This window comes from Petaurus breviceps, unplaced genomic scaffold (assembly GCF_028583685.1).
Source record: "Petaurus breviceps papuanus isolate PSGF00001 unplaced genomic scaffold, PetGlider_PUasm1.0 37, whole genome shotgun sequence".
Taxonomy (NCBI): domain Eukaryota; kingdom Metazoa; phylum Chordata; class Mammalia; order Diprotodontia; family Petauridae; genus Petaurus; species Petaurus breviceps.
The window spans coordinates 17,872,491-17,899,003 of record NW_027186296.1 but is presented as its reverse complement, the minus strand read 5'-3'; the positions used below and the strand labels follow the sequence as shown (position 1 = coordinate 17,899,003).

General features: G+C 38.7%; 1 protein-coding gene across 1 annotated transcript in view; it reads right to left on the bottom strand.

The window, feature by feature from the left end:
* The window catches only part of GALK2 (galactokinase 2), a 199,614-nt gene that overhangs the window by 28,674 nt on the left and 144,427 nt on the right, over nucleotides 1–26,513 (bottom strand). Inside the window, exons 6-8 of the mRNA XM_069098017.1 lie at nucleotides 25,741–25,839; nucleotides 24,541–24,693; nucleotides 16,831–17,041 (exon numbers count right to left, since the gene is read on the bottom strand). Coding sequence (XP_068954118.1) covers nucleotides 16,831–17,041; nucleotides 24,541–24,693; nucleotides 25,741–25,839 — 463 coding nt within the window. The remainder of the gene's footprint in view (nucleotides 1–16,830; nucleotides 17,042–24,540; nucleotides 24,694–25,740; nucleotides 25,840–26,513) is intronic.

Here is a 26,513-nt window from a genome sequence, read left to right as displayed (position 1 = left end):
AACCACTCCAAAACTAAGCTCATCTGAATGCCTCTGTCTATTTCTGCCCATGAACATTTAGGATAAAGTTTTGGTTTGGTTTGGTTTGTTGTTGTTTGAGAGTAGGGAGTGGGGAGGGCACAGAGGGTTAGACAAGTGCTCCAGTGTCCTGGATGGATGGCCACAGGGAGTCATGAAAACAACGTGGAATGTTATGATAAGATAACAAGGCCTTAAAACTAGATTCCTGGATTCTGGAGCACCTGGCCTTCCCACATTTTTGTTAGTAAATCTCTAGTTATGGAGTGATAGCCCAATCCGTTTAATTCTATACCACAATGTTTAGTTTCTAGGCACCCTTATCCAATTTCTCAAGCCTATGTCAATTTTAGTAGTCTGAGGAGCATGGGAGATAAGATCTTTCAGAACCACGTTAAGAGATCCCCAGAGGTCACAATCCAGAAAAGCTAGATGGTCTGAGGAACGCACTATCCCATTCAATACAGAGACTTTCGAAACCTTTTTGTCCTTCCTCAAATCTCTCATGGCTCCTCTTCCCCCAACCCTCTCAGCTGAGAACTTCACTTCATATTTTACTAAAAATATTGAGGCCATTTACTGAGAGTTCACTTTCCCACTTCCTTGTCATCTCCCATCGCCCAGATGTCATCTGCCACTATCTCCTCCTTCACTCTTGTGGTGAAAGGTGACCCTTCTCCTTACCAAGATAAATGCATAAGAAATCCCATTCCATCCTTTCTTCTTCAGAAGCTTTTCTCCTCTGTAATTCCCACTTATCTTCATCTCTCCCTGACTACCGGCTGCTTCTCTACTCCCTAAAGATATGTTCATATCTCCTCTATCCTCAAAAAAACCATCACTTGATCCACCTATTTCTGCTAGCTATCATCCTATACCTACCCTCCCTTTTGTAACTCATCTCCTTGAGGTCATCATCTACAATAAGTTACCACACCTTCCTTTCCTCTCACTCTCTTAATTCTCTATAATATGACTTCCAAAATCCTTATTTAACTGAAATTGCTCGCTCCAACTCACTAGCAATTTTTTAATTGCCAAAGCTAATGTCCTTTTCTTAATCCTCATTCTTCCTGATGCTTCTACAGCCTTTGAAGCTGTTGATCACCCTAATTCTCTTTACCAGTCTCTTCTTCCCAGGGTTTTGGGGCACTGTTCTATCCTGGTTCTCCTCCTACATGTTCAGCTGCTCCTCCTCAGTCTCTTTTGGTGGATCTTCATCCAGGTCATGACCATTAGTTGTGGGTATCCCACAGGGTTCTGTCCTGGGCCATAGTCTCTTCTTCCTCTGTACTATCCCACTTGGTAATACCCATTAACACCCACAGACTCAATTATCACATCTGTCCTAATGATTCTCTAATCTACTTATTCAGCCCTAACCTCTCTTTAACCTCTAGTCTGGCATCTCCAACTGCCTGTTAGACATCTTGAACCAGATGACCTATAAACATCTTAAATTCAATAATTCCAGAACTAAACTCATTATCTTTTCCCTAAAGTTCTCTGCTCCGAATTTCCCTATTACTGTAGAGGGCAACACCATCCTCTCAGTCGCACAGTATGTCAAAGCAGATCATAGAACTGGAAGGGATCTTAGAAGTCAACTTCTTGCCCCATTCAGGAGTCCTTCCTATAACATACTGACAGATCCAGACTCTGCTTGAAAACTTCACAGGATCACAAAATCACCAATGTAAAGATGGGAGGAACCTTGGAGGTCATCTAGTCTAATCTCTAATGAGGAAATTGAGGCTTAAAGAGATTAAATGGCATGCCCAAAATTACAAGGATAATAAATACTAGATTTAAGACTCAAACCCAGATCCTCTGAAATCAATCAAATCCAGTGTTTCTTCCATTGTACCAACTCTATTCCCAGTAAAGGTAGCTCATTCTATCAGAGGACAATTCAAATTGTTGGAAAGTTTCTGCTTATAGAGAGTTTAAATCAGCCTCCCTCTTGCTTTGCTTATCAGCACCAATTCTTTCTTCCACAGCAAAAGGGTCAAAAGTGTGGTTTACAACACTCCCAAGTACAGCCTGAACCAATTTAAAATGTAGTTCTTATCTGATTTCAATATGTTTGATGTATTAATAAAGAATAATTAAACATGTGTGCTTTTCTAAGTCAATATGCCGTCCCATGGGATCTTTATGGGTAGTCCAGTGGCCTCTGTTTTTATTTGAGTTTGATACCTCTGGTCTATAGCCACACATAAGAAGCTAATCCTTCCATGTATTACCCCTTGGTATACTTGCAAACCCCTTAGTCTCCTCCTTCCCAAGCTAAACTCAATTCTGTCCTTGACCTCTTTTCACAGTATCCTAGGAAAAGTCAAAAGGATACTTTTTCCCCCCTAATGTGCACCTTCTGGCCCGGAGGTAGACAGAACTAGACTTTGAGGCAGCACAAGTAAGCAGAATGCAGTGAACAGTGGGCCATATTTGGAGTTAGAGAACACAGGTTCAAATACTGACTATGCTTCTGACTTCCTGTGGAAGATCTCAGACAAATCATCTGATCTCTCTGAGGTCTCAGTTTCTTCATTTATAAACTAAAGGAGGGTCAGACTGGTTGAAATTTGTCCTTTTGGCTATAAAAATGTGCATATCCTTTGACCCTGCAATACCACTTCTAGGGCTGTATCCCAAAGAGATATCACAAGTGAGAAAAGGACCTATATGTACAAAATATTTATAGCAGCTCTTTTTGTGGTGGTAGAGAACTGGAAATCAAGGGGATGCCCATCAATTGGGGAATGGTTAAACAAGCTGGGGTATATGAATTTAATGGGATATTATTGTGCTATAAGAAATGTGGAACAGACAGACTTCATAATAACATGGAGAGACATATAAACTGATGTTGAATGAGAAGAGCAGACCCAGGAGAACTTTGTACACAATTACAGACACATCGTATCTGTGATGACTTAACTTTGATAGACTGGGCTTTCTCTTCTCAGCAATGCAAGGTTATAAGACAACTCCAAAGGACTCATGATGGAAAGGGCTATCCACATCCAGAGAAAGAACTAGAGAGTCTGAATGTAGCTGAAGCAAACTACTTGCTCTCTCTCTCTTTCATTTTGTTTTGCTTTGTTCCTTCTTTCTAGCTGTTCATTCCATTGATCATAATTCTTCTTTACAACTTGACTAATGTTTAGTGTGAAGGTATTTGTAGAACCTATGTCGGATTGCATGCTGCCATAGGGGAAGGGGGGGAAAAAGGAGGGGAAGAAAAAATTTGGAACTCACAAGATTGTGGAACTGAATATTGTAAGCTAAAAGTAAATAAATTAATTTTTAAAAAGAAATCTAAGTCCTTTTCCAATTCTAAATCTATAAAGTCTTTATTTTTATTTAAATAAACCAGTGAAAACCAATCTTAAACAAAAGCATTTTCTTACCAAAAAAATAAAAGCCTAGACTTTCAAAAACAACTTAGAACAAAATATATCTTGTGCATAAAAAAGTAGATTTCATAAATGTTATATTTAGCTTCACAGGAACTTGTTACTTCATTTTTTTCTGTGTAAAGCAAAATAAGAAGTTTCCTGCACAGCCCATTTTAATTGGCCTAATCACTAAAAGACACACACATGAAAATTTGAAGGATTTGTGTTCAAACAATAGCTATACACGCTAGACAGAAGTATAACTTCTTTTGAAATTTCTTATGGGTAGTTTAAGCTGAAAAAACTAATCTTCCAAATTATCTAAAGGGAAAATAAGTCATTCTGTTGAAATCATACAGTTTATTACACTCTCCCTAAAAGTTGCAACTATCTTTGTATTTAAATCATATCATGGGACTATCTGATCCAATTTTAAGATAAAAAGCTAAATTTCTGATATGCCCTTTTTTTCCTTTTTATAAAAAAAATAAAACTTTTTTAGAAGAGTGAATAATAAAAGGTAAACACTTTGGGAACTGATAGTATAAGAGGGAAGGGGATCTCATCAGCATGGATTACTTCCAGAAAGAAAACTCCCTCTACCAACTCAGCTAGGTACCTACCCTGCAATTTAGAGTCTGAGGGTATTTCATGGAATATCAAAAGGTCCAATTACCTGCCCAGAGCCACAAAGACAGCATGTATCAAGGAGGGGGGCTCATACCCAAGCCCTTCCAATTGTAAGGCTTGAGCCACTAGCCTAAGCTGACTTTCACAAAGTTTCTTAAAGAAACATATTTTAATATTTATAGCAGCTCTTTTCTAGGGGTAAAGAATTAGAAGTTGAGGAGATGCCCATCAATTGGGGAATGTCTGAACACATTGTGGTATGTGGTTATGATGGAATACTATTGTATTAAGAAATGATGAGCAGGATACTCTCAGAAAAACCTGGAAAGACTTGCATGGGCTGATGCAAAGTGAAATGTAATGTGTACAAAAAAACAGCAATATTGTAAGATGATCAGCTGTGAATGACTAAACTATTCTCGGCAATACAACGATCGAAGACAACTCTGAAGGACTTAAGATGAAAAATGCTATCCATGCCCAGAGAAAGAGGTGATGATATCTGAATACAGGTTGAAACATACTTTTTTTTACTTTCTTTTTCTTGTGTTTGTTTTTATCTTGTTTATGTTTTCTTTCACAATATGACTATTATGGATATGTTTTGCAAGACTACACATGTATAACCTATATTGAATTGTTTGCCTTCTCAATGGGGGAGGGGTGGGGAGGAAGGAAGGGAGAGAATTTGGAACTAAAAGTCCTAAATGAATGTTAAAAATTGTTTTTACATGTAACTAGGAAAAAATAAAATACTAAATAAGAGCTTTAAAAAAAAGAAAAATAATTGGAAATTCAAACTCAGAAATACTTGGCAACCTTCACAGTATTTAAAAGGATCAACATGGTATCAGTATTTCTGGGGTATTTTTACATTCTATAAGAAAAGGTGAGACAGGAAATAATTGTTTTTGTTGTCATTTCAATCATGTCTAACTTTTCATGACCCAATTTGGGGTTTTCTTGGCAAAGAAAGTAGACTGGTCTGCCATTCCCTTCTCCCGCTCATTTTACAGATGAAGAAACTGAGGCAAACAGGGTTAAGTGACTTGCCAAGGGTCACACAGCTAGTAAGCATCTGAGGCTGGATTTGAACTCAGGTCTTCCTGATTCCAGGCATCTATCTACTGTGTCACCTAGTTGGCCCTAGGAAATAATAACAACTACAACAGGTGACATTTATGTAGCACTTGAAAGTTTAAATGTATTACCTTACTAGGACCTTGCAACAACCCTGTGAAGTAGCTATATAAATTATTTTGCTTCCATATGCAGAGAACAGCATTTCTATGAAAGAGGAAAATGGCTGATCTACATTTCTGAAACCTGAAATAATTTAAACCACGGTGAATTTATCCCTTAAATAAAGAGGGCCACTGGATGCCATATCCTGTGAATTCTTCAAGGCACAAAATAGCATGATTTTTTTTTCATGTTCTCACTGCATGGTATAGAAGTGTAGGATTGAAAGTCAGAGAGTCAGAATATAAATCCTGCCTCCACTCCTTTGTTACCTGTGTGACTTTAAACAAATCACTTCACTGCACTGGTCTTCAGTTTCTTCATCAGTAAAATTAGGGGGATGAACTAGACAGACTAGGTGGACTAGACTTTTAAGGTCCCTTCCTAACCTAAATATAAAATCTTATGATATTAAGTGACCTCTAAACAGTAATATTTGGCTCAAATCTCCATTTTTCTTAAACCTTTTACAAAACTAAGGCCAAAATTAAGTTAGTGACATTTTAATTCTTTTCTCAGGACCCATTTGGGAAGATTGCCATTGTTAAATACACTCAATGCACTGCCTTGGATGCTTCCCCAAAAACATCTATTCAGATATCATTGTGTTTGTTTAAGGTACATAATAGCCATTACTTTAGAAATCATAGGATCCAAACAGATAAGTTAGTAGCTGACAGTGAGGTGTCCTTGGACAACAAACAGTGTGTTTAGAACTGTGGCAGCCCTCATCATGTTTGGCAAGCATGTAAGGAACAAGGATGGTTTCTGAACAGCCTTGCATCTAAACTTTGGCAGACTAGGAAAGAGAAGAACAACAATCAAATGTGAGTCCCACAATACCTGGTAAGCTGAGTGGAGCCTAGAGATGATGCTTTTACTTGAAGACACCTCCTGCCAATCTTTCCCCTCAAACCCTACCTTTCCCAATCAATTCGATATGACAAACAGAAATTTGGCATCATGAAAGACAAGACTAAGTACTGAAAACACAAAGATGGGCAGAACAAAAGACCCTGCCCTCAAAGAATTTACAGTCAAATGGAAAAAGAAAGCTAAATGTGGAGATTAGAAAGCCCTTGGTTCGTATCTGGCACAGGTAGAAATGTTCATGGGTGGCGGAATCAGCGCAGGTCAAAGCTAGTCCATAACATGAGTGGTATAGGAAGAGGAAAAGTGCCCTATTCGTGATGCATCAGCTCTGAGAATGTTTCATCTTTGCCTCCACCACTGGTTATCAGGGTCTTCAGACAAACATCTGCTGTAACAAAAGCAAATCTGAAAACTTACCGGGGCCACAAGGGAGGGGAAAAAACATTTCTTAAGCATCTACTATGTCCAGGCACTATGCTAAGTACTTTACCAATATTATCTCATCTGATTCTTGTAACAACTCTTTAAGGTAAGTGCTCCTATTATCCCTATCTTACAGTTGAGGAAACTAAGGCAGACAAAGGTTAAGTGACTTGCCCAGGGTCATACAGTTAATAACAATAACTAATATTTGTAGCATTTACTATGTGCCAGGCACTATGCCAAGCACCTTATAATTACTATCTCATTTGATCCTCCTAACAATCCTTGGAGGTAGGAGTTTTTATTATTCCCATTTTACAGATGAGGAAACTGAGGTAGACAGCGGTTAAGTGACTTACCCAGGGTCACATAGCTAGTAAATACCTGAAACTGACTTTGAACTCTGGTCTTCTCTATCCATTGCAGCACCAGGGTTGCACAGACTGCCAGAATTTGTCAGTTTATTGTTCCATTTGGCTTACTCATTTTTCTTGGTTACCGGGGGGTTCAAAGGGCAACAAGAGGGGTACCTCCTAGCTGCCTCAGCAAAGCTACAAATAGACTTGTATTTGACTGCAGTCAGGGCTCCAAGATAATTACAATTGGGGCTGGAAGGGACCTTTGAGATCATCTAGAGATCCCTCAAGGAAAATGAAACCCTGAAAGGTTAAAGATTCACTCAGGACCACATTATTGGTAAGTGGTAGGGTCATAACTTAAATCCAGCTTTGTATGACTACAATTCTTTTTTTTTTTTTAGAGCAATTGGGGTTAAGTAACTTGCTCAAGGTTACACGGCCAGTTATTTCTGGATGTGGTGCTAAGTATCAGAGCCGAGATTTGATCCCAGGTCATTCCAACTCTGGGGCCGGTGCTCTTACTCACTGCGCCACCTGGTCGCCCCTAAGCAATTGGGGTTAAGTAACTTGCTCAAGGTTACATGTCCAGGTGTTTCTGGGTGGGTGCTAAGTGTCTGAGTCCAGATTCAATTCCAGGTAATCCCGACTCTGGAGTCGGTGCTCTTACTCGCTGAACCACCTGGCCGCCCCTTATGACTACAATTCTACTGATCTTTCTACTACACCATAAATCTAGGCTGGGAAAGTGATAGAGTTCCATAGCTATATTCAAAAAGTAAATTCAGAAAAACATCATAATGTTAAATAGCACACATGAAGTAATAATGAAGTAACATTTAATCAGAGATTTTGGCATCTAACAATTTGTTAATTTCATTTAAAAAAAAGTCTTTGTTCCATAGGAATAATTGCTATTCAAAGAGTCTCTGATATGTTTGGGGAAGCCAGGAAGTACATGATAGAGCTGCTTCTTTGGGAAATGGGCAATATAGTGAACTCTCTGCTGAAGTCTGCTTGGAGGGACACATTAAGCTTAAATCACCAACTGGAGCAAAGTAGTTGGATAGAAAATAAGTTCACAAAAATAATTGCTTTTTCTGTATATTAACAACAAAACCTGGCAGGAGGAGATAGATCAAGATATTCCATTCAAAATAACTACAGAATATAGAAAATACCTCACACATAACACATGCAAGGAATCACATAAATACATGATAAAACAACCTTTACAGAAATACAGATAAGCAAAAGTAGCTGAAGAGATTAACTGTTTGCAGGGGTGGGGAACTTGCAGCCTCCAGGCCACTTGTAGCCCCCTAGGCCTCAAGTGTGGCCCTCTGACTGAATCCAAACTTCACGGAACAAATCCCCTTAATAAAAGGATTTGATCTGTAAAACTTGGACTCGATCAAATGGCTACACTAAAGGACCTAAAAGGTCACATGTGGCCTGGAGGCTGCAGGTTCCCCACACCTAGGTCATGTCAACATGAAAAAAAAAATCCTGCCTTAATTAATTTACAGATTCAGAGTTATACTAGTCAGACTACCAAAAAGTTACTTTATAAAACTAGAAAAACAACAAAATTCACCTAGAGTACCTAAAAAAGGTCAAGAACTTGGGGGGGTGAATAATGAAAAAAGTGGGAAAAGAGGGCCTATCAGTACCAGCTCTCAAACAATACTACAGTATTTAATAAACAATAATACAGTAATTATCAAAACTATATATTATTTTTAAATGGAAAAGTTGATCATTAGGTTAGATTAGGTACCAATGACTGAGAAGCAATCATAGTATTACAGCATAGTGCTTAGAAACCCTAAGGTTTCCAACTACTAAGACAAAGATTTATTATTTGACACAAACTGTTGGGAAGAATGGAAAATAGTATGGCAGAAATTAGATTTATACCAACATCTCACATCATATACCACAATAAGCATGAAATGGAAACAAAATCTAGATATAAAAAGTCATATGATAAACAAATAGTAGAAGCAGAGAAGGAGTTATCACTAAAAACTATGGATAAATGAAGCATTCTGGATTACATAAAAGATATAGATGATGAGAGGAGATAAAACAGCCAACATTACAAAAAATTTAAGTTTCTTCACAAACAAAATCAGTGTAGTTAAAATGAGAAGTTTTAACTCCTAGAAGGAAAATAGTCAAGAGGGAAAAATTTTTGTAGCAAGTTTTGTGTTGTTTTTTCTTAAATAAAGGTCTCATTTCAAATATATGTAGAAAATAAATACCACTATGCAAACAAATAATCAAAGGACATTAACAGGACAACCATGAAAAAAAAAAAGTTCCAAATCATTAACAATGAGAGAAATTAAAATTAAAATTGCTCTGAGGTTCTTCTACCTCATGCCCATCATATTGACAAAGATAACAAAAAAATAAAAATGAGTTTTGGGGGAATCTATGGGAATATTGAGATACTAATACATTATCAGTAGAATTGTGAATTTGTCCATTCATTATAGAAGCATCTTGGAACTATCCCCTAGAAATCACAGTACATACTTACTGACCCAGTGATACCATTACTTGGCTCATATCCCAAAAAGATAAAAGAAAGAGGAAAAAAGGACCCATAAATGCAAAAAATATTTATGACAGTACTTTTTGTTGTAACAATAAACTGGAAACTAATGGGATACCAATCTATTGAGTAATGGCTAAACAAACTATGGTATATAAAAATAATAGTATATTGTTGTGCCATAAGAAATGATGAAAAGGATGGATTCAGAGAAATCTGGAAGAACTTGTATGAACTGATTCAGAGAAGAAGCAAAACGACAATGGGCTACAATATTACAAAGAAAAACAACATTAAGTTTTAAGAACTATGATCACTGAAATGGCCAATTACATCCTTCATCACAAATTATGCTTTCTGCAGCAGCTAGGTAGTGCAGTGAATAGAGCACCTGCCCTGAAGTCAAGAGGACCTGAGTTCAAATCCAGCCTCAGACACTTAACACAAAAACTAGCCACATGACCTTGGGCAAATCACTTAACCTCAAATGCCCTCCCCCTCCAAAAAAAGCAAAACAACAACAACAAATTATGCTTTGTACTTCTTGGGAAAGAGTTCATAAGACTAGTCGTAGCTTTTTAAAAAGAAAGAAAAATTATTGAATCAGTAAAAAGAAACAGAAGGGAGCAGTGGGAGAGGGGGTGTGCAAAATGACTTGGGGTTAGTAGAGGATTTCTAAGCACAAGAGGGATGCTACAAGTGAGGAAGTATACTTCCTAGATTTAGATATTCTAGGACAAAACCCAGGTTACCCTAACCCAGTTACAGCTCTGCTCAGCACCTACAAATGAATATTACATAGTCTGACTTTGTCTATTTACCCATACTGCTCTACATTCTGGGGGAACTGACATCAATAGATCAATGTTATTGGTTGTCTTGGAAAGGAAGGAGGATCACAGTCTATATGTTTGTGTAGGCTGTGGAAGCTGGGTTCTTCTCCATTGAGGGTCTTGGTTGGGAACTTCTGGGGTACAGGAGTAGCATCCGCTCAGTACTGGTACAAATCATCATTACTGAATTTAAAATAGCACTCCAAGGCAATGGTCAGCCCAGGTTAAGGAGTGTCAATAGAGATCTTTTGGGTTATGTCATTCACAGCCAAAGTCTGAAGGCTCACAATTGCCATTGCTGTAACTAAAATGCTCTTTAATGTTTTGTTCTTTTAAAAATGGATGCCACAAATCCAGAATAAATCCATATAGGTAATTGGAAAAGTGACAGAGGGCACTGTGTGTAGCGGCAAGCACCCCAAGCACGTCCTCAGGGTTTGCTGCCCATACAGGTTCTTGGATCTGCTTTGATAAAGGAAAGCAACTAAAAATGGGTTAACAAGCTTACTTTAATCAGTCAGACATATATCGTTTACCTTGTTCAGGGGAAAAAGGTCAGCAAAGCGAACTTCAAAGTATACAGGCAGAATTATCAAGACAGAAACAGATCAAGTAGACAGATTTCCAAACAGTCCAACCATTACATCCATACCCAGTCAATATCTGGGTTTTTCAAAGCCAGGGGGGCTCTGGACAACGGCTTTTCAGAATACAGATCAAATCACAGAACACTTCTCAAAGTGAGCCCCCAAAACAAAGCTACACATCAGGGCTTATATAGCCTTCTCCTGGCTCAGAGAATGTAACAACCTTTTGGACCCACTGGCCAATCAAAAAGTATCTACTGAAAAACAAGCCTCTTACCCCAGGCTTCAGGTGCACTTTAGCCTAGGGGCAGGGAAGATCTTCCAAATTTGCATTCCCATTACACTATGTAAGGAATTACTCTTAAAAAAATTGGAACTCGGGGTGGCCAGGTGGCTCAGCGAGTAAGAGCACCAGCTCCAGTGTTGGGATGACCTGGGGATCAAATCTGGGCTCAGATACTTAGCACCACACCCAGAAATAACTGGCCATGTAACCTTGAGCAAGTTACTTAACCCCGATTGCTTTAAAAAAAAATAGAACTCTGCTCAAATGGGAAGAATTGAGAAGCCCACAAAGTTCATATATAAACATGAAAAACAGGTAAACCAAAATGCATTTTAGGAGCATCTTGAAAGGGATTAAATGGCCAATGATAAAGGCTTCTAATAAATTAGAGACAGGAAGTTAGCTGAAGAATCAGAGACCACTTGATTCAATTCAACTGTTGATTAACAAAAAGGCATGGTCTTAGAGTGAAAAGTTGACAGTAAAAACACTCAAATTCTCTTTGCATCAGTTTTATTGAGAGGTTTAGGAGACTCTCACTCCCAAACTATCTTTTGAATTGGAAAAATCAAACACTGGTAAGCAGACAGGATGTTCTAAACATAATTGACAAAGCGGAAATAAATAAATCACTGAGACTCAATGGCAGTCACCCAAGGGTTCAAAAGGAACTCAAGGCTGAAACTGTAGAAATGTTGGCCAATATTTGTGACCTGTCTTCATAAACTGTGATGAAAACTGGTAGACTGCCAACACAACTCCCATTCATCACAAGGTCATTCAGGGAAAAATAATCCAAACTATGTTTATCAAATAATGGGTGTTGAAAGCTATCCATGATGAACTGGACAAGAATCCTGGAAGCACCTGACTATTTTTTAAACATAACAACTCAATTTACTACACTGTGACCAAAAAAGCCAACTACCTACAGGTTATATATGTCAAAGTATTTGCCCTAAGTCTTGTCCTTTTGGGGACCAGTTTTTTGCACTTTACAATTTGAATCAAAAATGACTTATTAAGGACCTGCAGTGCACACAGTGGTAAGATAAAAAATGAAATAAGAGTTCACTCAAGAAATTGACAATGATAATAGATAATATAAGGCAAGACAAGAGAATAATGTAAAGTGTCCCATCGTACTGAGGAAGAGGAGGCAAAGAAGAAGCAGAGGCAGAGGGACAAAACAGGGAGAGGGGACAAAGGGTGGTTAGGGAAAATTCATAGAAAAAGTAGGAATGAAGTTGGACCTGAAGCATGATTAACATCTGGATGGGCAAAAGTGAAGAGGAAGGACACTTCTAGCCAAGAGGAATGACAAGTATATACACAAAGTACTTTTGAGAAGGTAGAGCACTACAGCTGGGGAAACTGGGATAGGCATCATGGAAGAGATAACCTTTGAATTGGGGCTTAAAAGACGCTAATTATTCCTAGAGGCTGAAGAGAGAAAGGAGTACATTTACAGGTATGGGGGAAAACTTGTGCAAAAGAAAAGAATACAGCAAAATGAATTCCACAGTCAAAGAACAGCAAGTAGGCTGGTTTGAAGGTAGAATGCATAAAGAGGATGTAGAAGAGCAATGTGCAATAAGCCTGAAAAAGCAAGCTGGAAAGGTCAACCTGTGAAGAGGCTTACATGCCTCGCAGAAGACTTTATATTTTATCCCACAGGCAAAAGGGAGCCACTAGAAGTTCTTGAGCAGGGTCAGGACAGATTTCCTAAGTTTCCTGCCTGTGGCAGCTGGATGACTGAACTCAAATTCGGCCTCAGACATTTACTAGCTATGTGACCCTGTGCAAATCACTTAACCTTTGTCTGCTTCAGTTTCCTCTTTTGTAAAATGGGAATAATAATAGTACCTAACTCCCCGGGTTTTTGTGAGGATTGAATAAGATAATAATTGTAAAGAATGTAGCACAGTGCCTGATACATAATAGGTCCTCCCTCAATATTAGCTACTACAATTAATATTTTGTTCTTGTGGAGTTGTTTCAGTCATGTCTAACTCTTTTTTTTTCTTTTTTTGGGAGGGGGAAGATAGGGCAATTGGGTTTAAGTGACTTGCCCCATGTCCCATGGCTAGTTGGTTTTTGTTTAAGTGTCTGAGGCCAGATTTGAAATCAGGTCCTCCTGACTCCAGGGCTGGTGCTCTATTCACTGTGCCACCTAGCCACCCCCATGTCTTACTCTTCATGATCACATCAGGGGTTTTCTTAGTAAGGATTTTAGAGTGGTTGGCCATTTCCTTCCCCAGCTCATTTTACAGATGAGGAAATGCAGGCAAACAGGAGTAAGTGCCTTGCCCAGGGTCATACAATTAGTAGGTGTCTGGGGCTGCATTTGAACTCAGGTCTTCCTGACTCCAGGCCCAGTGCTCTATTCACTGCACCACCTTGCTGCCCCATTATTAATATTACTGTTAAGTAAAAACACTCCCTTTTATTTGGCATGAAACCAGTGTGAGTAAAGACATGGGGTTTCCAGTTTTACATAAGCACAGAATAGGTGAAGGGCCGTAAGACAAGACTGCACAAATAAGGTGGGCCCAGATGGTTGTAGGCCTGGAATGCCAGGAAAAAAATATCTTAAGAACTTTACTGAGCAGGTAACAAGGAAGCCTCTGAAATGTTTTGAGCAAAAGAAGAAGGTGATCAAATATACATGCCTAAAGAAGGAAGGAAGGTATGCCTGGTAAGCATGTGAATGAGGATTTAAAGAGTAGAGTGTTAAGACTTAATAGGAAAGGCCTACTAAGAAGTAACTGCATTTTCATGGTTCCTCCTATCAGTTCTAATTCTTTTTTACAACATGACTAATGTGAAAATAGGTTTAATATGAATATATATGTACAGCCTATATCAAATTATACGCCATCTTGAGGTAGGGGAGGGGAGAAATGGGGAGAAAATTTGGAACTCAAAATCTTATGGAAGTGAATGTTGAAAACTAAAAATAAATCATTTTTTTTAAAGAAGTAACTATAATTGTCCAAGAGGCAAAATATGAGAAACTAAACTAGGATGTGGATGATAGGAATAGAGAGAAGGGAACAGATAGAGGGAATGACTACATCAATATTTGTAATAGAAGCAGCATGGCGTAGTGGATAAAGAGCCAGCAAAGATGTCAGAAGACCTGGGTATAAGGTCTTACTCTTAAACTGGTGGACTATGTCATGCTAGGCTAAACTAGGTTCTTAATTCAGATCACATAACTTCTTAATGCCCAAAATGAATTCGTAGAAGAGTTTCCTCCCTGAGGGGGATAAATGTACATAGCAATGAAATCACAAAATAAAAGCCCCAAAAATAAACAAACAAAAAAGTAGGCTTTTGACTACTCTATTGAGGAGCCATAGAACATAGCAGCATCACCAAGGGATAGTTTTATCAATAAATTTTCCTGGTTTTCATGAAGTCTCCACTTAATGCCCCTATCAGTTACTGTCTTTGAGGAGAAATTTCTCTTTGGAGCCCTTACTAATAGAGACTTGTCCATGTAGTCTCCATATTAATAACCTGGTGTAATCCCCATCATCTTTTGAAGAATAACTTATGAGGTAAACTATCTCATACAGAAGAGTCAAAGGAAAATGGTTACAACGGAGGGAAAAAATAGGAAGGCAAAAAGGAATGGGTCAACCTTATTCCCATTGAATTTGGCTTGAGGAGGGAATGAAATACATGCTAAATAGGGTATCTCATCACCCTCCAGGAGAGTAAGGGGGAAAGGGATGAGAGGGGAGGATGATGGAAGGGAGGGCAGGCTAGGAGGGAGGGAAGTTGGGACCACCCACTTTTGAAAAGGGACAGGATCAAAGTAGAGAATAGAACAAGTGGGAGGTGGGATAGGAGGGAGGGAAATATAGTCAGTCTTTTACAATATATCTACTATGGAAATGTTTTGCATTAGCCACACATGTACAACCTATACTGAACTGCAGTAAGGGTGGGTGACAAGGGAGGAAGGGAATAAATCTGGAATTCAAAGTTTTAAAATCAAATATTCAAATATATATATGTATATGTATATATGTGTATATATACATACTATTATTAATGCTATTTTACATGTAATTGGGAAATAAGATATACAGGCACTGAGGCATAGAGATCCACTGGAAAAGTCGAAAGGGGTATGGGAGAGAGCAGATTGGAGGAGGGGATATCCTGTGGGACTGCTATTTTGGGGTGGTGGGTAGGGGAAAAACAGGGAGAAAATTTGTAACTCAAAATCTGGAGGAAACGAATTATGTAAATCAGAAGTTAATAAAGCATTTAAACTTACTTATCTGCAGCCTTAGTTCTCTGAAGTCACTTCAGCCCCTCTCTAACCCCACAATTACCCTCTCAGCCCCTTTCCCTTCCTCCTCTCTCTCCCAGAACTAAGAGCAGCAGCTGCCTTCTATAAGAGGATTTTTCTTAGAAACTACAGGAAGGAAGAGAAGTCTGGCAACCACTGCAAATGATTTCAAATATAGAGCAGAAAGACTTAGCAGAAAAGACCAACTAAAAAGTAACTGCCATAATCCAAAAGGGGAGAAATGAGAATCTGTATTAGGGCATTGATGATATGAATAGAGACAAGGAAACAAAAGAGGAAATTATTGTATCTATTTTTGTAATGCAAGAGAGGAAGCATGGTATAGTAAGTAAAAAGCCAGCCAATGTGCCAAAAGATCTGGGTTTAAGGCATGACTATCTATAGTCAGTCCCCACTGAAGGGCTACAAGGTCATGACTAAGAGCTGACAGTCTCAGTACTTCTGACCTCGATCAAATGGACCACCTTCAGTTTCTAAGCCAAGCAGTACCAAGGGAGCTGCAATCTCTTCATAAGTCCATACCTCCAACCTCCATCTCCAGTTTCTGGTGCTGCCAGACAAGATACATAAAGAAATGAAAATAGATCTAACAAATTCAACAAAGAGAAAGAGAATAAATACCACAGACTATGATGGAAACTATCCTGCTTGTCACAAGTCAATTGAGTCTTCATAATCCCATTGACTAGAATAATACATCTCTTGGGAGGCACTTTTCTCATTGAAAGTACTTACTATTAATAACAAAGTGACCAAAGGGTACAGAAGTGTGGGAGAAACAAGAGAGGCCGGGATCACTAGGTGGCACAGTGAATAGAGCACTGACCCTGGAGTCCAGAGGACCTAAGTTCAAATCCGACCTCAGACACTTAACAGAAAAACTAGCAGTGAGACCTTAGGCAAGTCATTTAACACCAAGTGCCCTGCCTCCCCCCCCCCCTCCAAAAAGCAAAGGGCAGGAAGGGGAAGGGGAAAGGGAAGGGGAAGGGCAAGGGAGAAAGGAGATAGGAGGAGGGAGGGAGGAAGAACCGGAGGGAGGGAGGGAGAAAGGAAGGAAGGAAGGAATGAAGGAAGGAAGGGAGGAAGGGAGGAAGGAAGGAAGGGAGGGAGGGAGAGAGGGAGAGAGGGAGGGAGGGAGGGAAGGAGGCCAGGGGATTACATACCTAGATTTTCATTTCAGAATGCTTCAAAATTCATACATGTCATTTGGGAACTTGGGCTTTAACCACTAACTAGAAGTAAAGGAATGGAAGCAACTTATCTTTGATTGAAAGTTCTCAGGACTTACCATCTTGAGTGTTCTTGCAAAGGATTTGGGTCTTGAGCTCCTCCAGGCTAATTTCTAGGTAATTGCAGACTTCCACTCGACTATAAGGTTCTAAATGAAAGACTTCTTCCACTAGCAGCAGCATTTCCTCCAGACTTAATCCTAGTTTGATCTGCACCTCCTCCAAGCACAGGGCTTTGTTCCATTCCAAGCCTTTGTACTTAGCCAGGAACTGCAAATGCAAATAAAGGCAATGATCAATTTCTATTCAGAAATCAACAAGCCATGCTTTAATTAACCAAATTCAACATGAAGATGAATTTCTCTCTGTTCAACCTACCCAAGTTCCCCACTATTGCTCAGAAATATAGAGTGGGTTCAGGTGTTTGGAATTTCCCATTCTTATACGACAGATGTTCAAGGACCAGAAAAATTAAGTCTTTGTCCTCCAAAAAGAATACTAATCTCTTACTGATGTTATGTCTGTCCCTCCTTTCCCACAAGGTTTCTTCCATGGACAGTTCTGCACTTTTAATCCCTAGTCAGATGATTTCTCCTTACAACACTCTGCCTCTATAGCATTCACGGAAAACTACTTCAATCTTGTATGATGTGAGTCTGAGGTAGTCATGTTATCAATGACCTGGTTAGGACTTCTCCTGTTTACTAGATATCACTTGGAAGGTAGCTAATTAACTTGACTATCTAAACATCTGAATGGTATTTTAAATAAAAACCTCATTGGGGAATTCATGAAAAAAGCATTTTCATTCAACTTGTGGTATGGTAAAGCTATATTTTTCCTTTTCCTTTGAAAGAGTACCCTAAATTAAACATGTACCAAATCCTTAGGACCAGCAGGAACTTGTTGGAAGAATTTTTTTAGAGACCTCCAAACCAGGGTATGGCTCTCTCTATCCTTTCTATGTAATCCACTGTGGTTTATCCCACTGGCCACTGCATGAAACCTCTAAGAGGAGGTGGCACTCAAAACAGGAGAGAATGCTCGAGTCTAGACAGTGCCTTTCCCTTAGTCTTTGGAACAGACACTAGAGTCAGTCAAGCTTCATTTCCCGGGTCCAAGGTATGGCAAGGGCAGAGAACAAACAGTGAGAAGAAATAAGGAAGGAGGAAGGAGAAAACTCCATAAGGAAATGTGCAATTGATTTACTCTACTGCAACACCAATTATTAGATTTTCCTTATTCTGTGAAGGAAGCAGGATGTACCCAAAAAGCTTTGTTTTTTGGTTAAGACCATTCATTTCAGGGAAACATTAATAACAAACACTTTTATTCAATGATACTCTAGAAAATCTCAGATTGTACATTTGAAAAGAGCCAATGTTTTTAAAGATGACCTGGGAAACCAAACAATAGTGTCCTTTCTTTAGCACATTTTACAATTCATTTTATTTCCATTTTTAAAGCACAGAAATAAATCCAAGCCTTATTCTAAATGACTTTGTTTTTTCCCTGCTACTCCTCTAAATCTGGCTTAAGAATATAATGTTTATAATGATAATAGTTGACATTCATATAGCATGGTTATTTGAATATTGCCTCCCTGTAGACTATGAACTCCTTCAGAGAAGAGACCATCCCCAGTAATTAGTACAGTGCGTGGGACGTAGTAGGGTTTAATCAATGTTAACTGACTGACATCATGAGGTTTACAATGCATTTTGCATACACTATTTCATTTGATTCTCATAAGAATTTAACTAAACATCTTCACCCCCATTTTACAGATAGTGGAAAGGAATTCAGAAGAGCTAATTGACTTGCCCAAAGATACTGCTCAACAGGGGTGGCTAGATGGTGCAATGAGTAAAATGCCAGCCCCAGAGTCAGGAGGATCCGAGCTTGGTTCCAGCCTCAGACACAACCCCCACACAAAAATACTAGCCATATAACCTTGGGCAAGTTACTTAACCCCAACTGCCCTCCAAAAGGCAAAAAAAAAAAAAAGATACTGCTCAACCAATCAATCAACAAGCATTTATTAAGTATTTAATTGTGCTGAGCATTATGCTAGGTGCTGGAGATCTTCACTTTAGCATATAAATTAAACAGCTAAGCCTTGAGTATAATTGTTTCCACATCACAGATGGAAGAATTGAGATTCAAAGAAGGCAAATAACTTGTCTTGAGCACAAGGCTATTGAGTGGCAAAGCTGGGCTTTGAGCTCACATCTTTCATGCTCATGTCCAGTGCTTTTTCTTTATCATACAGGCTCTTATGATAGGTGCTGCTTAGGTACTAAATTGACAGACCCAAAGACTAATGGTCTGTCCCAACATAATCCCTGAACCCAACAAAGAGAAGCCATCACTTCCCAATGATTCCAAGTCAATCTACCCACATAAGTTCACATCACAATTTAAACCTTAGAAAGAGTTTTGTCAAGTATTTAAATTTAGAATAACCATGAAGAACCTAGAAAAAGCATTAGAGAATCTTGGCATGAACCTTGACAAGAAATTTAAGCCTTGCTTGTTCAGACATGTCAAAAATGATATCTTAGTCCTGACTCTCTTCATTATTCAACACCTAAATTCCAAATCCTACTCCCAGAAGTCATATTTCCCCAGATACCCTCTCGAGTGTAACAGAGCCCATAGCATCTGGGTATGTAAGATGCAAGGAAAATGGCTTCAGGGCTCAGTTTTCAAAAGCTAGCCTCTCTTTTCCTATGTGTGATTGATCTGCACACAGAGGCACTGACTTACAGAATTTCACATTCAATCCAACTACATCCGCAATTTGCTAATGGTTAGCCCAATTGTCCACTTAGCTTTCATCTGGAAGGTCCACACAGCCAATTTGGTGTGCATTTCAATTACCAGTGAAATCTACCACATGCCCTCAACATCGACTATAATTTCCTATGAGCAGCTGAGCAGCACACAATTCAAGGAGTAGTACAGGGAAAGCCACTTGAGACCCTTTGAAATTTGGCTCTGGAGACAGTAAGATGATTTACAGATGAGGGAAGCAAGTGAGATTGCCATTTCTCAGGGACAAAGCATCAGTGAGAGAGTTTGCCACTTATGGGTTCAGTGCTACATCTGATTTCTTCTAAGTCCCTCTCCACTCAGTATTTAGATAAGGAAAGAAAGAAAACACTCTTTCCCTAATAGTATGGATAAGCTGCCAACATTTAGCACCAACATTATGTGGCATAATGATTCAATTCCAAGCTCAGATACCTATTAGTTGTGTGACCCTGGGCAAGTCATTTTCCTTCTGTGAGATTCAGGACTTCTTTATAAAATTAAGAAGACTAGTCTTGATGGCCTCTAAAGTTCCTTCCAGCTCTAAATCTGACTCTAAGATTTAAAGTTAGAAAGGTCATTATGTCCTATCTTCTTATTTTCAAGATGAAAAAATTGAGGCCAAAAGAGGGTAAGTGATTTACCCATGGTCAGTCACCCAATTACTGTCTGAGATATGTCTTCCTAGTTCCAAGTCAAAGTGCCCTATATATGATTCTTTACTCTATACACTACCATTTTTTGTTGTTATTCAATCATTCAGTCATGTCTGAATTTTATGACTCCATGCCAGCCCCTTCTATCTTTCACTATGTCTCAAAGTCAGTTCAAGTTCACATCTGTTGTTTCCATGACACTAACCATCTCATTCTCTGCCATCTCCTTTTCCTTTTGCCTTCTATCTTTCCCAGTATCAGTGTCTTTTTCAATATGTCCTGTTTTCTCATTATTTGGTCAAAATATTTAAGCTTCAGCTTTAGTGTTTGACCTTCCAATGAACAGTCTAAATTAATTTCTTTAAGTATGGACTGATTTGATGTCCTTGCTTTCCAAGGGACTCCCAAAAGTCTTCTCCAGCATGACAATTTTAAAGCATTGATTCTGTGGCATTCAGTTTTCCTCATCAGTTCAACTCTGACAGCCGCACATCACTACTGGAAAAACCATAGTTTTCACTCTATGGTTTTTTGTCAGCAGCATAATGTCTCTGCTTTTTAGTACTTGCCAAAGCTTTCCTTCCAAGGAGCAAATGTCTTTTAATTTCATGGCTGCAGTCACTGTCTGCAGTGATCTTTGACCTCAGAAATATAAAATCTGAAACTGCTTCTATTTCTTCTCCCTCTATTTGCCAGGAAGTGATGGGACCAGTTGCCAAGATCTTGATATTTTTTTTTACATTAAGCTTCAAGCCAGTTTTTCTATTCTCCTCTTTCATCCTCATCAGGAAGCTTAATTCCTCATCACTTTCTGCCTTCAGAGTGGTATCATCTGCATATCTGAGTTTGTTGATATTTTTCTCAATCTTAATTCCATCTTTTGATTCATCCAGGCATTTTGCATGATCTACTCTGTATGAAAGTTAAATAAATAAACCTTTTAATAAGCCTTTATTTAAATACACACACAGTCTTGTACTCCTTTCCTTTTCCAATCTTAATCCAATAAATTTTTCCATGTTAAGTTCTAACTGTTGCTTCTTGGCCCACATGCAGGTTCCTCGGGAGACAGGGCTTCAATGAAGCAGAAGTAGATGTTTGGGTTTGTTGGTTTTTTTCCTAGAATGCCCTTGCTTTCTCTATAATCCAATGAATGTTGACAATTTGGTCTCTAGTTCCTCTGCCTCTTCGAAAACCAGCCTGCTCTTCTGGTAATTCTTGGTTCACACACTGCTGAAGCCTAGCTTGCAGAATCTTAAGCGTAACTTTGCTGGTATATGAAATGAGCACAATTGTCTGGTAATTTGAACATTCCTTGGCATTGCCCTTCTTTAAGACTGGGATGTAAACTGATCTTTTTCCAATTTACTGGCCACTGTTGAGTTTTCTAAATTTGCTAGTATATCGAATGCTGCACTTTAACAGCATCATCTTTTAGAATTTTAAACAGCTCATTGGAATTGCATCACTTCCACTCATCTCACTATTAGCAATGCTTCCTAAGGTCCACTTAACTTTATTCTCCAGGATGTCTGGCTCTAGATTGGTAACCACAATATCGTAGTTATTCGTGATGTTAAGATCTTCCTTCTATAATTCTTTTGCATATTCTTGCCACTTCTTCATTTCTTCTGCTTCTGTTAAGTCCCTACCATTTTTGTCTTTTATCATGCCCATTTTTGCATGAAACATTCCCTTAATATTTCTAATTTTCTTGAAGATATCTTTTTCTTTCCCATTCTAGTTCTTTCCTCTATGTCTTTGCATATGCTCATTTAAGAAAACTTTCTTCTCTCTCCTTGCTATTTTCTGGAATTGTGCATTCCATTGGGTATATCTTTCCCTTTTGCTTTCCTTCTTTCCTAAACTATTTGTAAAGCCTCATCAGACAGTCATTTTTCTTCCTTGCTCTTATTTTTCTTTAGGTTATTTTTTTGTGCTGCCTCCTATACAAACCTATGAATCCACCCTACTTCTGTGAGGGTCATAAGATTGATTTTTACCAGAGATAAAAATGGGAGACAGAAGTTTGAGATATAGTATGGTGTTACAGAAAGAACAGTAGACTTGGAATCAGAGGCCTGGGTTCTAATGACCCCAACTGATTTGTACTAGCTCCATATGAGACCTTAGGCAAGTCACTTAAGTTATCTGAGCTTGTTTCCTCAACTTTAGAGTTGGGTAGTAGAAAAGGAAGACTTCTAAAATTCTGTCTAGCTCTCAATCAATGAAACAATTGTCTAGGGAATGAAAACCTGAAAACTTCTCGGAATGTGTCTTATAAATTGGTGTCAGTTTTGACTGTCGACTTCACCCTTCGCCCCCCCTTCATTTCTGCTGTCAATCAGCAGCATGCCCTTTGGGAAGTCGTTTGACCCCCACCTAGCTTCAGTCCTTTGTCTACTTTACCACCTCTGTTAGCCCCTCCTCCCGGCCAGTGGGAGTCAGGGACATCCCGAGCTCACCCCCCCAACCAATGGAAGTGAGGGACAATGGGGGAAATATGACCCTGCTATATTAGAGTTTAAAAACTCTGTTCACCCCACATTATGCCCTTTTCTCCTTGATCAGTCATGGGGAGGACTGCCCTCTTCTCCCAGGGGAAGAGAATAAAATTTCCTGTTTTTATCCTAAGAAATCTCCGTGTTCTTGATTAAATTTTGAATGGGGTTTTTCATCCCACACACAATGAATCAAGTCCCTTGTTTAAACCCATGAAGGGAGTCACTGAGGAGGCTGGTATCAGGACTCCCAAGTCTGTCTTCAGGCTCAATCTCTCCCACACTGGTTTTTAAATGCTAATAAAAAGAAAATGGTCAAATCTTCTTCTTATTTAGTTAAGAAAGAGCACTCCAACTGTCTTCCATTCCCTCTCTCCTCTCTAAAAATCCTTCAGCAAGTACTTACAGGCAGATAGGTGGCAAGGTGTACAGAGGATTGGATCTAGAGTCAGGAAGACCCAAGTTCAAATCTGCCCTCAGTTACTAGCTCTGTGACTCTGGCAAGGCACTTAGCCTCTATTTGCCTCATTTTTCTCAACTTTCTACTTCACAGAGTTATTATGAGGATCAAATGAGATAACATTTGCAAAGGGCTCATCATAGTGCCTAGCACATACTAGGCACTACACAAATGTATATTCTCTCCCTCTCCTACCTAGTAAGCAAAGACCTTTGCCATACAGTCATACAAAAGAAGTTTAAATCCGGTCTCAGACACTTAACATTTACTAGCCGTGTGACCTTGGGCAAGTCACTTCATCCCAATTGCCCTGTCCTCTCCCCTCCAAAAAGAAAAAAAAAAGACCTTTAAGACATGATCCCAATTACACAGCAGCTTACTAGTCAGTCACTAAATCAAAAATGGGGATTCTAAAACTGAGTATAAAATTAAGATGAAGAACTAATGCACCCTCCAAGGTTCCAATAATGCTTTGACTTTGGTGCTCTCTTTCTTCTGTAAAAACTCTTTTATGTGCTTTCTACCCTACTCCCTTACCACCACATATGGTCTGATGTCACCAGGAGTTCCAATAATTGAGATGACTTGCATTTCACCCAAGACTTTGAACTCCCATCTGATTACCCTTGATTCCCTAAGCAATCTTAACTCTTACTCATTAGGCTATAGTGATACTTCAGTGGTTCACTGGAATGTTGCTAGGAAATGAAAATTTAAAAAGAAGAAGAAATAGCCTATTTAAAAAACTCAGTATCAGTAAAGGTTAACTACAAACCTTCAAAGAACACTATAGATGCCTCTCGAGCATAAATTGTGCCTGTGAAGGGCTTCTACACAGAAATTCCACTCCCTCTTCTGTGTAAACCCCACCTCAGAAGCCAGCCAACAATACATCATGAAGGCTGTCTACAAATCATATTAGAAACAAAAATCTCAATGGAGTTCTGCTGGCTCAGCCCTAGTGACTGAGAATCCTACCCCTTTCCATTCTACAGGAAATTCTACATTCTAGGGATACTAGGGAGAGCCAAGTGTGACAAGGCAGTGCAATAGTTTTGAGAGGGTAGGAATTAGGGAGAAGTGCCAGGTTGAGCTCAGATAATATTTGGGAGTGGAAAGAAGATTATTACAGTGGAAGGCTAGTGAAGAATACAAGAGAATAAGTGAGATTTCGTTCCAACATTTTGTCCTCCAAGTGCAAAATCCTACTTGTGCTTCTGGTGGCATTATGCAAAAATATGTGGCGTCGGAGCAATTGGGATCATAGGAAGTGATGGGAGCAACAAGCCTACATGAAATCTGCACCACAGTTTGCCAAGAGTTTACAAAGTCTATTACCTTTGCAGCCAGTCGACACTCCATCACACGAGTATTGAAATGAGAAGTTGCTGCCTTATTCATTGCAACACAACTGTTAGCAATCACAAAACTTGCTTCACTTGGAAGTTGGACATCAGTTGACCTCAGAGGATTGAACTCTATTAACTTGGCCTTTTAAAATAAAAATGATAGATTAAAACCTAGAAATAGTTCAGGCACACAATCAGTCCAAAAAAGATTCTTTCAAAGTCTTCTCCCAAGCCTGGCTGACTACCCAGGCTGGACAAACCAAATAACCCAGTTACATGTAGTTCCGAACCACTGTCTTCAAATCTGCCACTTAAGTCTTCTTCTTACTGCATAGCTCAAGCAGTATCTTTGTGCTGAAAACAATTCTTTCCTCTTCTATGCCTGGGGCTTTAGAAATCTGAATTGAAGCAACATATTTCAACAATATATATTAAATAAGAAGAAATCCAGGTGTTCTTGAAAGACAGCCAAATCTGTAGGAAGTTGATGCAGTACTAAAAACTATAAAGGTTTAGAAGAAACGTCTGCATCTATTTTGGAAGTGGGCAGTTTCTGGACAGCAACCAAAAAGTTCTACTCTGTTTGAGGGGGCTGATAGCCAAGGGGAAGTGGCAACCAGCATAGGAATCTACTTCTGGCTGACTATCAACATTTTCTTCCCCACAGCCTAGGTCCTAAAATGTTTATATAGAGAAATATTACTAAAGAGTAAATTATAGAAAGAGAGGTTATGAATACATGTGGTAAAGGAACTAACATTTTGGTTTAAAAACCAACAAGGGACTTTGGAAAGAATATGACATGGAGAGGTTTAGGGAGCTATTTCAGACAACACAGAGAATTGAGAAATCTCTTACAGAAACCAGACAATGAAGGAAAATGGGTAAAAAAAAAGAGAAAAGACCAACTGAGAAAGTGAACTAAAATAAGATCATCAAAGTGTAAGAGACAGAAAAAAAATAGTGAAATAGATCAAGAATTTAAGAGGTAAATTGGTGGCATTTGGAAGATGGGGGCTGAGGATGAGCTTGATTGGGTGTTGGAATAGTGCTGGAAAATGTTTAGGGAAATCAGAAAGAGTAGGTCTGACTGGACTTGTCTGTGATTAAACATCTTGGATATGTCAATATCTTATTCTCTATGTGGTTTCTCATGGTTGGTACTTCCAAACAGGTTACTGTCACCTACCTTTCCTTCCTCTCCAAGAAAAGATATAGACTGATCCATGCCTCCTCCTTCAGTACCAATATAACGCTCACTCTTGGTACAGGTTTCTGCCAGTTCTATCTGGGGGTAAAAATGAGTTTATATTTAAATAAAGAAGAAATACACTCCTTCCCTTATGTATCAGCATTTCTCAAACTGTTCTATGGAACCCTGGGACTCGACAAAATAACTGAAAAAGCTCTGAAAAGAAAAAGTTGCAACATCAATAAAGTGCATACCTCAAACGCATCTATTTTGTTCTGTGTCAATTATGCAACACTGTGTGTATATACCCAGAAAACCATTTTTTTTAATGGTCTAAACTAATCACATGACTAAGAAGTTGACTTCTTAAGGGTCTAGAATCAATTACTAAATGTGCTCAATGATGTATTGTATACAATGATTACAATATAGTACTTTTCTAGCAGTGTATGTAAAAATAATTAATGTCCATTTATATCCTTAGCTTTTTGAAAGTTCTAACTGATTTTTGTACCAATGTCCAATATAACTTTTGGATGAAATGTAGGCGATGAAAAGAAAAAAAAATTAAAATGTTAATAATCAAGAATCTGGCAATGAAACAAGGTATCTATAAACTTCATTTGCATACTAAACATTAAAATAAATAATACATTTTAATAAACAATTTTATTAAATTTAATAAAATCAATAATATATATTTAATGAAAGTATACTGAATTGAGCTGAACTGAAAAAACAGAAGAATGAATAATATGATCTGCAATTTG